Here is a 13,052-nt window from a genome sequence, read left to right as displayed (position 1 = left end):
GCCACCCCACTCTGGGGATGTGTGAAGGCCAAAGGTCATGTGAAATATTAATGGGAAAACTGATTAAAGCCAAGAATGCTGTTCATTATGTAAACAGTGCTTCCTGCTGAATTAAAAAAAAAAAAAAAAAAAAAAACAGAAACAAAAACCATACCTTTCCTTTGGCACACAATTTCTTTGACTCTGAAGGTCTAAATTGCTGGAGAGCATAAAATATTTAACAAAAGGAATAATAGATAGTTACTTCTCCACAAATTCCATTCCTAATTGTACCATGTAAGTCTTAATCTAATATTTATTTTAAAAACCTACATGAGCACATCCTGTAATATGCATATAATTACCTGAAATAAAATGCTTAAATAATTGTTACAATTTTTCATATTTGAAGATCCAGTAGTTTAATTTCTCTATGCCTCCTGATATATTTTCAAGGAATCCAAACTGTTATTTTTATTTTTTGAGCAAGGAAACTCAATTTGCAATTGAAAAATAATTTAATGAACCCATACCTGGAAGAGTCCAGTTTTATTGAAGAAAGTAAACTGTGCTCTTTTAACTAACACAGAATCTTCTTGATTTAAATTCTCAAGTAAGTTTGGAGGCAAAATTACAGAAGCCAATGGATCCATTTGTCCACTTTCAAAATCCATCTGTCACACACAAAGAGATACACTGGTCAAGTAAAGACAAATTGCAATGATAACTACTCCACATACTGAACAAGGCAGGAGAACAACTACTCAGCTAGGGCCAGGGCTTCACTTTATTTACCCCTACTGGAGTCACTGCCCTCCTGAATGAATCCCTACACACAAAAGCCTGTATCTCGTCTGAGTTTTGCAAACATGGAAGAACATGGAAGACACATGGATTTTAATGAAGGCAAATTGAGAAACAGACTAATCAGTTAACATTTTCAAGTATAAGATGTAGATTTACAATTAATAGATTTTGAGCTTTTCTCAAAACACCTAGTGACAGAAAACTACAAAGCAGGGGAAAAAAAGACTAGAGTTAATTAGTCTGATGCTGAGAATGAGCATCTCTGCACAGAGGAAACAACTGAGGCTTTATGAATACTCTTGGATATCACTTTTCCAGAACCCACCAAGGAGGCTAAAAAGTGTCTTCCTGCAAGTGGACTTGGAATGAGACTGAGGCTCATGACCAAATTTTCACTCTTGAATGTGAAACAGAAATTTCCGCAAGAGCCCCTACTCTCAAGCAGAGAAATGTTCTTCCTTTCAACCAGATTTTAAAATATTTTATCTTGGTTTATCTCCACAGTGGAGAAGTAGTACATGCCTTCGTGTGCTCTCCCACACCTAGGATGGTGTTGTGATCATTTAATTTGCCCCCATGGTTAGCACTAACATACAGTAGGAACTTGAAAAATCTTTGCTGAAGGGTCACTTCCACAGATCAGAGAGGCTCTCCATGAACCTGTCCAGCCTTATCACTGCCTACCATTCCCCAGCTTCATGCCACTGGTTCTCAGAGTGCCATTCAAAGACTAGCAGAATTGGCAATGTCTGGGAGCTTGTTCCAAGTGCAAACGTTGGAGATCCACCTAGGACCTACTAAATTAGAATCTCTTGGGATGGTACCCCGCAATCTGTTTTGACATGTCCTCCAGGTGTTATCATGCAATTTGAAAACCACTGGCACGGTTGAATACATGACACTTCTTCTTCCCACCTGGGTCCTTAATAAAGCCCTTTCTTTAAAAAAAAAAAAATTTATTTACTTATGCATGCGAGACACAGACAGACAAGCAGAGACACAGGCCAAGGGAGAAGTAGGGTCCCTGTGGGGAGCCTGATGTGGACTCGATCCCAGATCCTGGGGTCACGACCTGAAGGATCCTGGGGTCACGAGCAGAAGGCATAAGCTCAACCACTGAGCCTCCCAGGTGCTCCTCCCCCCCTTTTAAAAAACATTTTATTTAAGCCCTTTCTTCTGATTGAACTGATCTCCTCCCACCACTGTCAATGGGGTAGTTCCCACCGATGGTTTAACACTTAGTTCCACTATCACCCCTTGTAGAGGGTAAGCAGACCACCCCATCACCCAGGCTCTAAAAGAATACCTCCTCTCAGCATCTATATACCTGTGATTACTGCTACTATTAACCTTAGCCAGTGTTCTGACCTACCTGCCTGCAACCAGTGGACCAAGATCTTGAAGTAGTAACTGGCAAGCGATCAGATAGTTTTTATTTCTCTAATCTCTTTTATTTCTTAAAACTAAAGAAACCACTGGCTCATTACCTGAAAATAGGATTCATTATTGCTTGGAAGACCAATGCTAAAATTTGAGATTTCATTTGTCCCTGGGGACAGGGATGATACTCCAAGGGCCAAATTCCGAGTTGTAATATTCACACGTGATGTGGTATTTAGGTCTATCTTGAAGGCCAATTCATCAATTGTTTTTAAAGCTCTAAAGAAATAACAATACCATTGTTAATTAACATGTTTTATGTACTTATAAACATGTGACTTGCAGGACAAAATACAGATCAGGTAAAATTGCCTTTATATTTTGTGACCTTAACATGAATACCAACAAAATTACCCCAAACCGCAGTATCAGTTAAAACACAGAATGATAGTGATAAATGCATCCTCAAGAGAAATATTATGCTTTAAGGAAAATCAACAATTAAATCACTCTAAACAAATATCGTTTTTTACCTCTTAACCTCTCTTTCCTTATTTTATAACTGAGTGAGAAGGAAAATAATGAGGCAAAGCATTTATTTTAACTCTAAGACACTATGAAAAAAGTTTGTAATTATTATGTAGATAAGGTAAGTTAAAAAACACATTTTAACAAATATAAAATTTTTATTTTTATTTTTATTTTTTTTTTCAAATATAAAATTTTTATTGAAGAAATTTGGTGGATAGGAAGGAAACAGAAGAAATATTAACATATTAAATGAAATAACTGGATGCAAACTAATTGTGTAAAAACAGGTACATTTCACCTACCCTGGACATTTTCATTCCTGAAGTATAAGGATCACACAGCTGTGGCATATCTTTGTCACAGTCCATAGGACAGAACTTACAGTGACAAAGTTGTGCCTAAAAGATGTGAGCTGAACGTTTGCTAAGTGTCTCCTCTGCCAGCAAAGTATCCTATGCTAATATATATAGTAGCTTATCTTGTGAATTAATTCCAATTAACATTTTTTCAGATGAGAAATGACATACTGATTATGTTTTTCTGGGGCTATTTACGTATCTTGCCAGATGGACAATCCTAATCATTTTGTAAATTATTTTTCTCAAGAAAGAAAATAGACAACTTTGAAGTTCACTTTGTGAATGATATTGGGAAATATTCAGAGATCTTCTGGATATTTAAATGATGAAAGCTGCCCACCATGCGTTCAGATAATAGAAATTACATAACATGTATCCAAATAAATTTTACTCCCCAGAAGAAAAAAAAATACTCACTCAGAAGAAGACTCAAGCAAGTCACTGTCCGGACTGGTTAAGATATTGGAAAATATAGTCATTAAAGTTGAACCAAGCATTATATCAATATTTTCTTCTTTATTCACAATCCTTTTCACCTGCTCTACAATGCTGGTGATATTGGCTGAATTTAAGGTTTGCCCATCACCAGTTAAATTTAAAATCTGGTTGGCCACTTCATTTACTTCCCCTAAAAAAAAAAAAAAAAAAGACAAAAAAAAGAACACACAAAATTTTGAATAGTTCAGGAATCCAAAACATACTATAATATTTCCACTTCATAGTCCCAACTTTGGAGTGACCAATAATCATATATAGTTCTAAGAGAAATGTCCCCAGAATCACAAAAAATAAGTGTATATCTGCTTTTTAAAAATAATACACAACTAGGGGCGCCTGGGTGACTCAGTCGGTTAAGCATTTGCCTTCGGCTCAGGTCATGATCCCTGGGTTCTAGGATCGAGCCCCATGGCTGGCTCCCTGCTTAGCAGGGGGTATCTGCTTCTTCCTCTGCCCCTCTTCCTGGCTCCTGTTCTCTCTCTCTCAAATGAATAAATAACATAATATTAATATTAATTTATACATATTTATTTATATATTACGTCTTCTCTAAAATTGTCTGTTTTTAATTTCCAACAGAATATACAAGAAAGTTAGAATTGGGATTAAAAGAATTTTCTACCTTACGTAAAACAATCACTTGCTTAGCTTTTAATATTACAATGGCTATCGTATGGCAGAAGAATATATCTCAAGAGGATGAAAACTATGAAGTCATTTCACTTTGCCTGTGAGAACTGAAGAAAAATTGCTCGCTCACTTACTTGAACAGTTGGAGATATCAGGAGGCCCCCAGTAGGCCAAAGATGTGTTGGCAGGGTCACGATAACTACAGAACAAAACAAGGTATTTCAAATATTTGGCATAAATGACAGTATAACTGACAAAATTAGTTAATATGTTTGAGAATTTGCCTTGATATCTAGGTAAATTTCTTTTGAAAATAAAATTGTAATATATTGAAATAAAACTCCCACTAAGAATTCTTATAGGAAAAAAATCAGGTGCCATGCATCCTAGAAACATAATATTATACCAGCAATAGCATGTGTTCTAAGCTAGGATACATCAGGTTACTAAGGTTAAAGTGTTCAGTAACATGGATCAAATACCTCTTTAAGAACTTTGATAAAATCTGATTTTAATCTCATATAACTGTAAAGCAGATCACAATACACACTTCAAAGGTGAGGAAAAAAGACTTCGAGAAATCAAAGAATATTCCAAAGTCTCACAGCTAGGAAGAGGTAGAGCCTTGTTTCAAACTACGATCAGTAACTCTCCCCTCTTTACTCCCTACCATATGTCAAACACAGCAGAATGTGCAAAGTTCTGGCAGTTTCCATTTCTGATCTCACCACCCCCATGAGAAAACTCTAACAGGGGGTGAGGTAGAGAGTGAAGAGCTGGGTCTCACTTGCTAATCAGTGAATCCTCTGCAATCAACCTGTCTCTGAGGTAAACACATGGAAAATCTACACCCTGACAGTCTCCATTAGCAGTCTGCCCTAACATGGATTCTGTATTTATTCCCTCTTTTTCTGCCTCTTCTCATTCCAACAATAACCACTCCAAATTGTTCAAAAGTTTTGGAATTTCCGATGCATGTTACAAAGCTGTAAGTTAGTTCGTTCATCCTTATACAAAGTGCTCTGCTCTAGACCCACCCTGTGGTTTCCAGACTTCTTCCTCTTTCTTTGTTGAAGGCTAAAATAGCATGGTGCTTGGAGTGAAAAGGGTTTTCTTGGTACCCTACCTGCCTTATCTTTTACCCTCCATGAAGTCTATGATTTAAGTATTCACAGACTTTCCAATCAATATACAATTGGTGGGAACTACTGTGCAGCCTGTGTAACCCAGGAAGGTAGATAATGTGGAGCTTTACTGGCAAGATTCAATTAAAAGCATTACCATGTCCGTGAAGCATAAAAGCCCTGCTTTCCTGGACAGGGAAGGTTGTATACAGAAGGTGGGATGAGTGGCCAATGATAGCCTTTGGGATCCTCATCAGCAGGACATAAACCTATGTGGAAGTAAGAACCGACATGGAAATGTTAATCTATTCTTTGAAGTTAGAAGTGAAAGAGGGAGCAAAATGACAATGTTGGTACTCAGGTATTTATTTCATGTAATACTAAGATACTAGTTGTTTTATGTTCAGAATTGGTAAACATTTAGAAATTAGGAAAAATAAGCATTTAAGTACATTTCGGATATAAAAATTATCCAAATCAAAGTCATACTTATGGGAGTATCATCATGAAACATATATCATTATTCTAACATAAATCATTAGTAGCTAAAATTAGTAAAATAAAGGTTTATTCAAAAAATAAACACTACATACAATGATGATCTTGAAAAATTCAAAATGTAATATGATCTTTTTCCAAAAAGGAAAGCCTATAATACATCAATCCTGTTGTCATTGAGTTGCAAGCATATTTTATGGAAAAATTTCCACCTGTTCTGAAAGCATCTTCTGCCTGGAAGTTTGCTGGGGGAATGGCAAAAGGAGACCCATGAACCAGCATCACATGTCTCTCACACATGCCTTCACCCTCATATCATCCCATCTGTTGTTGGAAAACTTTCTGGGCAAGTGTCATGACATAAATAACTCAGATTCCACAATTTTAAAAATATCCAAATAAAAGCAATATATTAATGACAACAAAATTGTATTATTCCTGGACTGAGGAATAGCAAGTTATAGCAGACTATTGGGAACTGGTATTACAGTCACCAGTTGAACATTTAAAGAACTTTCCCAACTACATTCTGAGTCTTAACATTATCAGGATTTGGCCTTAATATTTTCAATTGCTATAAACTTTTCCTCATAGGCATACCTGCAGAAAAACAATAAATTACAGAACCTAAATTAAGTAGCATAAATTATATGTTTAGGTCTGCAAGAGAGTTTTCTGGGATTCTGCAGGCTCCTAGGACAGAGATGAGTCCAGCCGGCCCTCACAAAGCTTCCCTGTTACATCTAACCTACCATTCGTCAAGCTACCTCCTCGCGGAGACATTTTTTGTGACAGGAAGCATGTAGACTCTCCCAAGCCTCAAGAAATGCCATTTGTTGGGCAGCCCGGGTGGCTCAGAGGTTTAGTGCTGCCTTCAGCCCGCGGGGTGATCCTGGAGACCTGGGATCGAGTCCTATGTCAGGCTCCCTGCATGGAGCCTACTTCTCCCTCTGCCTCTCTCTCTCTGTCTCTCTGTGTCTCTTGTGGGTAAATAAATAAAATCTTTATTTAAAAAAAAAAGAAATGCCATTTGTTAATAAGCAAGCACTTTCTCACAGAGGCTCAGAAACTGTTCATGATAGTGAAGACAGCAATGATTCGTATTTCGCCACCTCTATGAGTTCTCTGTAGTTGTGTATGTGGTGGACACATTACATATGGGTAGTTTCTCATAGAAGCAGGGATGCCTGCTTCTTTATTACATCAGGATTCTGGCTTCAGTTGGAATCAGCCTCTTAGAGACTGAGGAATACTTGCTTCTCTCACATTAGCCTCCTGAGTGTGCATAAGGAAAATGTCAAAGTTTTCTCTTGATCTCTATTAATATGCTTAATCAATAGTTATAATCATGTAACATTAGAATAACTTCACTTTTTGTTGTCCATATTTGTGATCATTAACTTTTCCAAAATATTTCCATCAAATCTCATTCACTTATTTTTTCAAGTATTTAAGTGCTAGGGAATGTGCTGGATGCTAGGGAAGGTAGGAAGCGAGGGTGTTAAAAGAAACTAACAGGTGTTCTCAAGTCAGAGAAGATTTCTATTTAAAGATAATATCCATAAGAAAGTCCAGTCTAATACTATGGTCTTCTAATTTGTCCAGTGCTCTAGGTATCAGGACAGCATGAAGTAGAGGCTCCAAGGCAATGATTCCTATTGATACATGATGATGTCATAGAACACATCACAGAAAAGATGACTTTGGGCTATCTTTAAAACAATGATTTGATAAGCAGGTGAATGGTGAAAGTCCAGAAGAACAGTGTGGGCAAGACAGAGAAGCATAAAGGAACACAGCATAGTCTGAGGTGGTACAAGCAGTATCATGTGTGTGGATGGAGTTCAGGATATGAATGGTGTCTACGTAAGAACTAACTCTCAATCCTGGATAATTCCCAGAATTCTGGCCTATTCCTCTGAAGACACTGATATCATTAATAAAGATAGAAAACATAAGAGAAGGAGATGTTTTCTAATAAGAAATTGCCTTTTCTAAGATTTACCTCATTAGAGTTCCCATACATACATATATCCACTCTTCATTTCTGAACTTGAAGCTAATTCTGGTTAAGACTCCTGGCACTTTGCTCAAATTCTTAGTATTTCTAGAATATGTCCCCAAAATCAAGTATAAATTCTCTTCTGCCTCTTTGATTCCCTTAGATTCATAGGTGTTGATATCTTTTATATTACCCACGTCACCCCTTTGTTACTATGCCACCAATATGATGAATTTCATCATCAGAAAAAAATAGTCTTAAATAAGCAAACAATACAAAGAGGAAAAATACTGTTGTTGCTGCTTCAATTAAACCTGAATGGTTATATTAAATACATATAAAAAATTGAATGCACTTACCCAGTTGTTTCACACTCACTGCATACAGCCTCAGGCCCTCATCCAGGGATTCATTATTTTTTAAGAGCTTCTGTTGAATGTCTTTTCCTTCTAAATTGGGATTGTTGGTAGCATTGTAAACTAGAAGGGCCCAAATCACCAACCTAGAAAAGCATTTCAGATATAATTGTTAGAACTGCTGACTGGGTGGTTGATTTTTTTTTTTTTTTTTTTTGGTGGAAAAACAGAACACTTGGATATGGTAGTAAGAGGGACGACCGACCATGAAACATTGAGAGTGGAGTAATAGGCCAAGGCACTCAAAGACTCCTGTCACTGCACAAATTGTAATGTTAAAAATATCTCAGTATGAATAGCTTATACAGGATATCACATGTATAATTCTATCATATCATATCATATCACCTCATATCTTTTAAGGAATATGTTAAGTAATACTTATATATAGTATATAGGCAAGAAAGGGCCATACTTTAATAGTTAATTCCTCATTGTTTTTTTGTAGCCAAAAAAAAATTTTTTTAGAAAAATTAAATTCCAACAAATCTGACTAAACTAATCATTTGACTTTAAAATTATTAAGGGTCTTATTGTCTACAAATGTGTTACAAATATCTCCAGAATTGTGATAATGATTTTCTATCACCAGGAAGCATTTGCAAGTATGCTGTATGGTGAAAAGGTACAAAATAAATACTTAAAATATACATGGTGATTGAAGGGGATATTACAGAAGTTTACAGACTGGCTGCCCCTGAATGTCTTTAAAAAGAAAATATTTCTATGAGAAGCAGAGATGTACCCTAAAAGCCCCATCAAAGTTTTTCATTCTAAAAAAATTTTTTTTCATTCTACATTTTGAAATAATATAATTTTCTATTTCACTGTAATCATAGCTATACTCAAGAGTAGAAATCAAAATTTGCCAAAATCAAGGTAGTAGCACTGCTTTTGAAATAAGTATTGCCAGTAGAGAGGCATAGCATATTTTATTTATAAAGTTATGTAGGTATTAACAAAAATGAAATAGACTACTGATATATTTGTGGTGCTAAAAGAAGAAAGACAAAATGAAACCTAGCTATTCAAGATTAGGTAAAATTAAAGAAGAGCTCCCATTTTTTTTTCTTCTGAATATCTGTGCTAATCTTAAAGTGTTGAGCTGTTCTCATAATTCAGTCTGAAAAGCTATCTCAAAAATGATCTACTCAGGGTTCACATATAAATCATACTTTCAGTTGAGTGAGACATAGATGTAAATATAATGGTGAGCTGTGATAATTTCCCAATTTTGTAAATGCCCTAGGGAAAGTATCCTTTGATTAAATTATTGTTGGAAGATAAGCTTTGCTACTCCAGTTACTGAGAACTTAGTGTTGGGAACATGACCTTTTACTTCTCTTTAATATTGAGAACACAATGAGTACAATGTATTGTGATAATACTGAATACCCAAATTCAGCAATTCAAGAATGGCCACGCATTTTCACAGGTCTTATCTCTGTATTTTCCTCTCTTGTCCTGAAAACTGAAACTAGTTTATGGTTCCACAAAGTTTCATCAGCTGTTACCATCAATCATCCTTTATTTGAATAAACCCGTTTCTGTGGCTTTGGTTTCCTATCTGTCTAGGCAATAGAAGATGATAGCATTATCTGAGGTTATGTTCTATGTTAAGTGTTACAACCAAACTGAAAGAAAAAGTCTGTGTGTAAAACTAGTAGTCACGGTTTTTGAGAGAAAAACTATGAGCGACTATAAAGATTCATCAATGAGTATCAGAGCCATAGATATTAGAAAAAAGAGAGGGAGAAAAAGACTATTATAAGAATACATTATTTTAAGAATACATTTTAAAACAATTTTGAAATGATTAAAAAATTTTAAAACAGGCTTTTAAGCAATTAAAAAAATTTTAAAACAAAGATTTATACCAAGAAAAACTAAACATCTGTACTTTCCCATATACATGGCCTTGGTTCCCTTTCCCTATAATTTTCTGTGAAGTTACTTATTGGTTTGACAGATAGAAAACTGAGATTCTATGAATTTAAATGTTTTTCAAGCAAGAGTTTCTGAGGTACTGACATCTACTAATGATGGCGGACTTTAGTGTTACTGGGTAGTAAAAGAGTCACAGTAGGTGCACTAAAAGGGCAATATTGACTTCCTGAGGAGGATATAGCATTGGTGACACCCCAAACTAGGTCTGCCCCAATTGTTAGACAAAATGTGTGGCAAAGAATCAATATGATCTAGCAGTAAAGGCTAGATCACCTTCAGGTGACCAGGTGGCCTTCAGGTGACAGGTGACCAATCACCATCAGGAATATAGTATTAAAATAATTATTCTATTCTTCAGATCACAAAGGACAAGGAATAATGAAGATAAAAACAAATTTCCCTGATCATATGGTCCAAGCCAGTCTGTTGAATATATATTAGAAAAGTTTCAATTATAACTTAAACACATCTGCTTCTCTATTATTAAACAGAAAAAGAAAAAAAAAGAAAAAACTCTCTGGCCAACTCTCATATAAAATTCTATTTTTAATAGTGAAAGGGAATAAAGGGGAAAGGAGAAAAAATAAGTGGGAAATATCAGAAAGGGAGATAGAACATGAGGGAGTCCTAACTCTGGGAAACGAACTAGGGGTGGTAGAAGGGGAGATGGGCAGGGGTTGGGGATGACTGGGTGACAGGCACTGAGGGGGGCACTTGATGGGATGAGCACTGGGTGTTATTCTATATGTTGGCAAATTGAACACCAATAAAAAATAAATTTATTTAAAAAATTCTATTTTTATTTTCTCCTAGTAAGAATATACCATCTGAAAAGAAGTATATTCCATCATCATGGCTGTAAATCTGTAAAATCTATTCAGTCAATTGAAATTAAGCAAGACTGACATGAACATTTACTATTCAACTTTTTTTTTCTCTCCTTTGGAAATGTGATAGACGACCTGAACACAACTAAATTTATTTCATTTGGGAGTTTAAATTGTTTTTAAACAATTATAATTATACAGCATTCTGAACAGCTGGCCTTTATGTGCCAACTGATTCTATATGGTGGATAGATCTGTTAAATTACCTGCCTGCATAAGTCATGGTCCTGATATCAATTTTAAAATAGACTTCCGAAAATTAGCTGTTACCCATATTATTAGATGCTTCTATACACAAGTACTTACTTAAAGTTATAACTATCTTTTTTTTCCCTTTAATGCTCTTTTTGAAATTTCAATTAAGAGGTAATGGATTATCATAAATAAACTATAAATACTAAAATAAGAACTCATACATTTAAAATGTTCTACTTCTGAATTATTTTTCTTCATATGTAATGTCTCCATCCAGTCTATTTGATGGTTTTAACTACAAGAAAAAAAACTAGTGTGCTAGTGCTATAGAAATAACTTAAAACTGCTACCTAATTAAAATATATCTCTCCTATGTCATTATTTTCATTTCTCTACCAGACAGTCAAAACAGAGAGCTAGAAAAAGGATGTTACAATTTCTGTAAGACTTTGTCAGCGTTACCTTTGATCATTCACAATGCTTCTCTTGACTTTAATCTTGTCTTCTCCCATGCTCAGATGAAAACTACAAATACAGATATGTGTATTCATTATCAACCTCATCTGCCACATCATCAACAACAAAATTTAAGGAGGTAAAAGAAAGAGGCAAAGTGAACATCCTAAACCAGTATTTCCAAATGTGTGTCCTGAGGTTCCAGTTCTTTTTATATGCTCAAAACCAAATGACTCCATTGTCAAATAAGCTTGGTAGCTGTGCACCCTTCCTTTCTTTTCAAGATTCACAATCCATGTTTGTTATACTAAATAATCTGAGATATTCAGATATATGGAAATCTGTTTCAGTTTAAGAATGTACTTCTTGGGGGGATCCCTGGGTGGCTCAGCGGTTTGGTGCCTGCCTTTGGCTCGGGGCGTGATCCTGGAGTCCTGGGATTGAGTCCCGCGTCAGGCTCCCGGCATGGAGCCTGCTTCTCCCTCCTCCTGTGTCTCTGCCTCTCTCTCTCTCTCTCTCTCTCTCATAAATAAATAAATAAATAAATCTTTAAAAAAAAAAAAAAAGAATGTACTTCTTGAGCAAATTCAACCTGTGATTCTTCTTTCTGTGTTAACTCATAACATCTCTTGGGTCCACAGGATATATGTTTAGGGTTAATGAAATACACTTTTAAAAACTAATTTAAAACTGTGAAAACAAGGCACAGAGGAGGGTATGTGGATGATATACTATTGGCTAGGCAGTTAAAATATTCAAATGGAATAGTTAAAGATATTTTTGAAAAGCTAGGTTGCAGATTATAGATGTCTTATTTTGTAGAAAAACAGTCTCCAAACTGGGGTGCTATATCGATGGTTCACTGGGGCATGAGATGAAACTAACAGAACTTCTATATATATATGATTGTCTTCTTTTAATTTGTGATATATTTATAACCTATACTGGTTAAGTAATATACATACACAAATTTATTTAAAATCACAAATATATTTTGGGAATATACACTAATATTTTTTAAAGATTGGGATCCATGATAAAAAAAATTAAAACCAATTGCTGAGCATTGAAGATTTTTGTGCAGAGAAATGACATAGAGTTGTTTTAGAAAGACTATGAATATTGTGTATGTGTGTATTTGTATCAGGTATGTGGGGTATAATCACAGAGATGAAGAGTAGCATTAAATGAGACACTACTTTTTACTTTTCAAGTCATTCACTCTGTCATTTACCTGATATTAACCACATAAACAGTGTAGTTCCAGTTTTGGAAGGTTGAATTGAGCTGAAAAATACAATGGAAAAGGGTGAGTTTTGATAATACTTTCCAAAAAATATCTG

At 35.3% G+C, this 13,052-nt stretch overlaps 1 protein-coding gene across 6 annotated transcripts in view; it reads right to left on the bottom strand.

Annotated features, from left to right (window-relative positions):
• ADGRG6 (adhesion G protein-coupled receptor G6) overlaps window positions 1-13,052 on the bottom strand; it is a 138,033-nt gene that overhangs the window by 34,891 nt on the left and 90,090 nt on the right. For all 6 annotated transcript variants that reach the window (XM_077895299.1, XM_077895290.1, XM_077895315.1 and 3 more), the window contains 8 exons: window positions 12,944-12,996; window positions 11,716-11,778; window positions 8,168-8,310; window positions 5,466-5,577; window positions 4,319-4,383; window positions 3,474-3,684; window positions 2,274-2,445; window positions 513-653 (listed from right to left, as the gene is read on the bottom strand). In XM_077895299.1, the coding sequence (XP_077751425.1) occupies window positions 513-653; window positions 2,274-2,445; window positions 3,474-3,684; window positions 4,319-4,383; window positions 5,466-5,577; window positions 8,168-8,310; window positions 11,716-11,778; window positions 12,944-12,996 (960 nt within the window). The remainder of the gene's footprint in view (window positions 1-512; window positions 654-2,273; window positions 2,446-3,473; window positions 3,685-4,318; window positions 4,384-5,465; window positions 5,578-8,167; window positions 8,311-11,715; window positions 11,779-12,943; window positions 12,997-13,052) is intronic.

The sequence above is a fragment of the Canis aureus genome, chromosome 1 (assembly GCF_053574225.1).
Source record: "Canis aureus isolate CA01 chromosome 1, VMU_Caureus_v.1.0, whole genome shotgun sequence".
NCBI lineage: Eukaryota > Metazoa > Chordata > Mammalia > Carnivora > Canidae > Canis > Canis aureus.
This window is presented reverse-complemented; position numbering and strand designations above follow the sequence as displayed.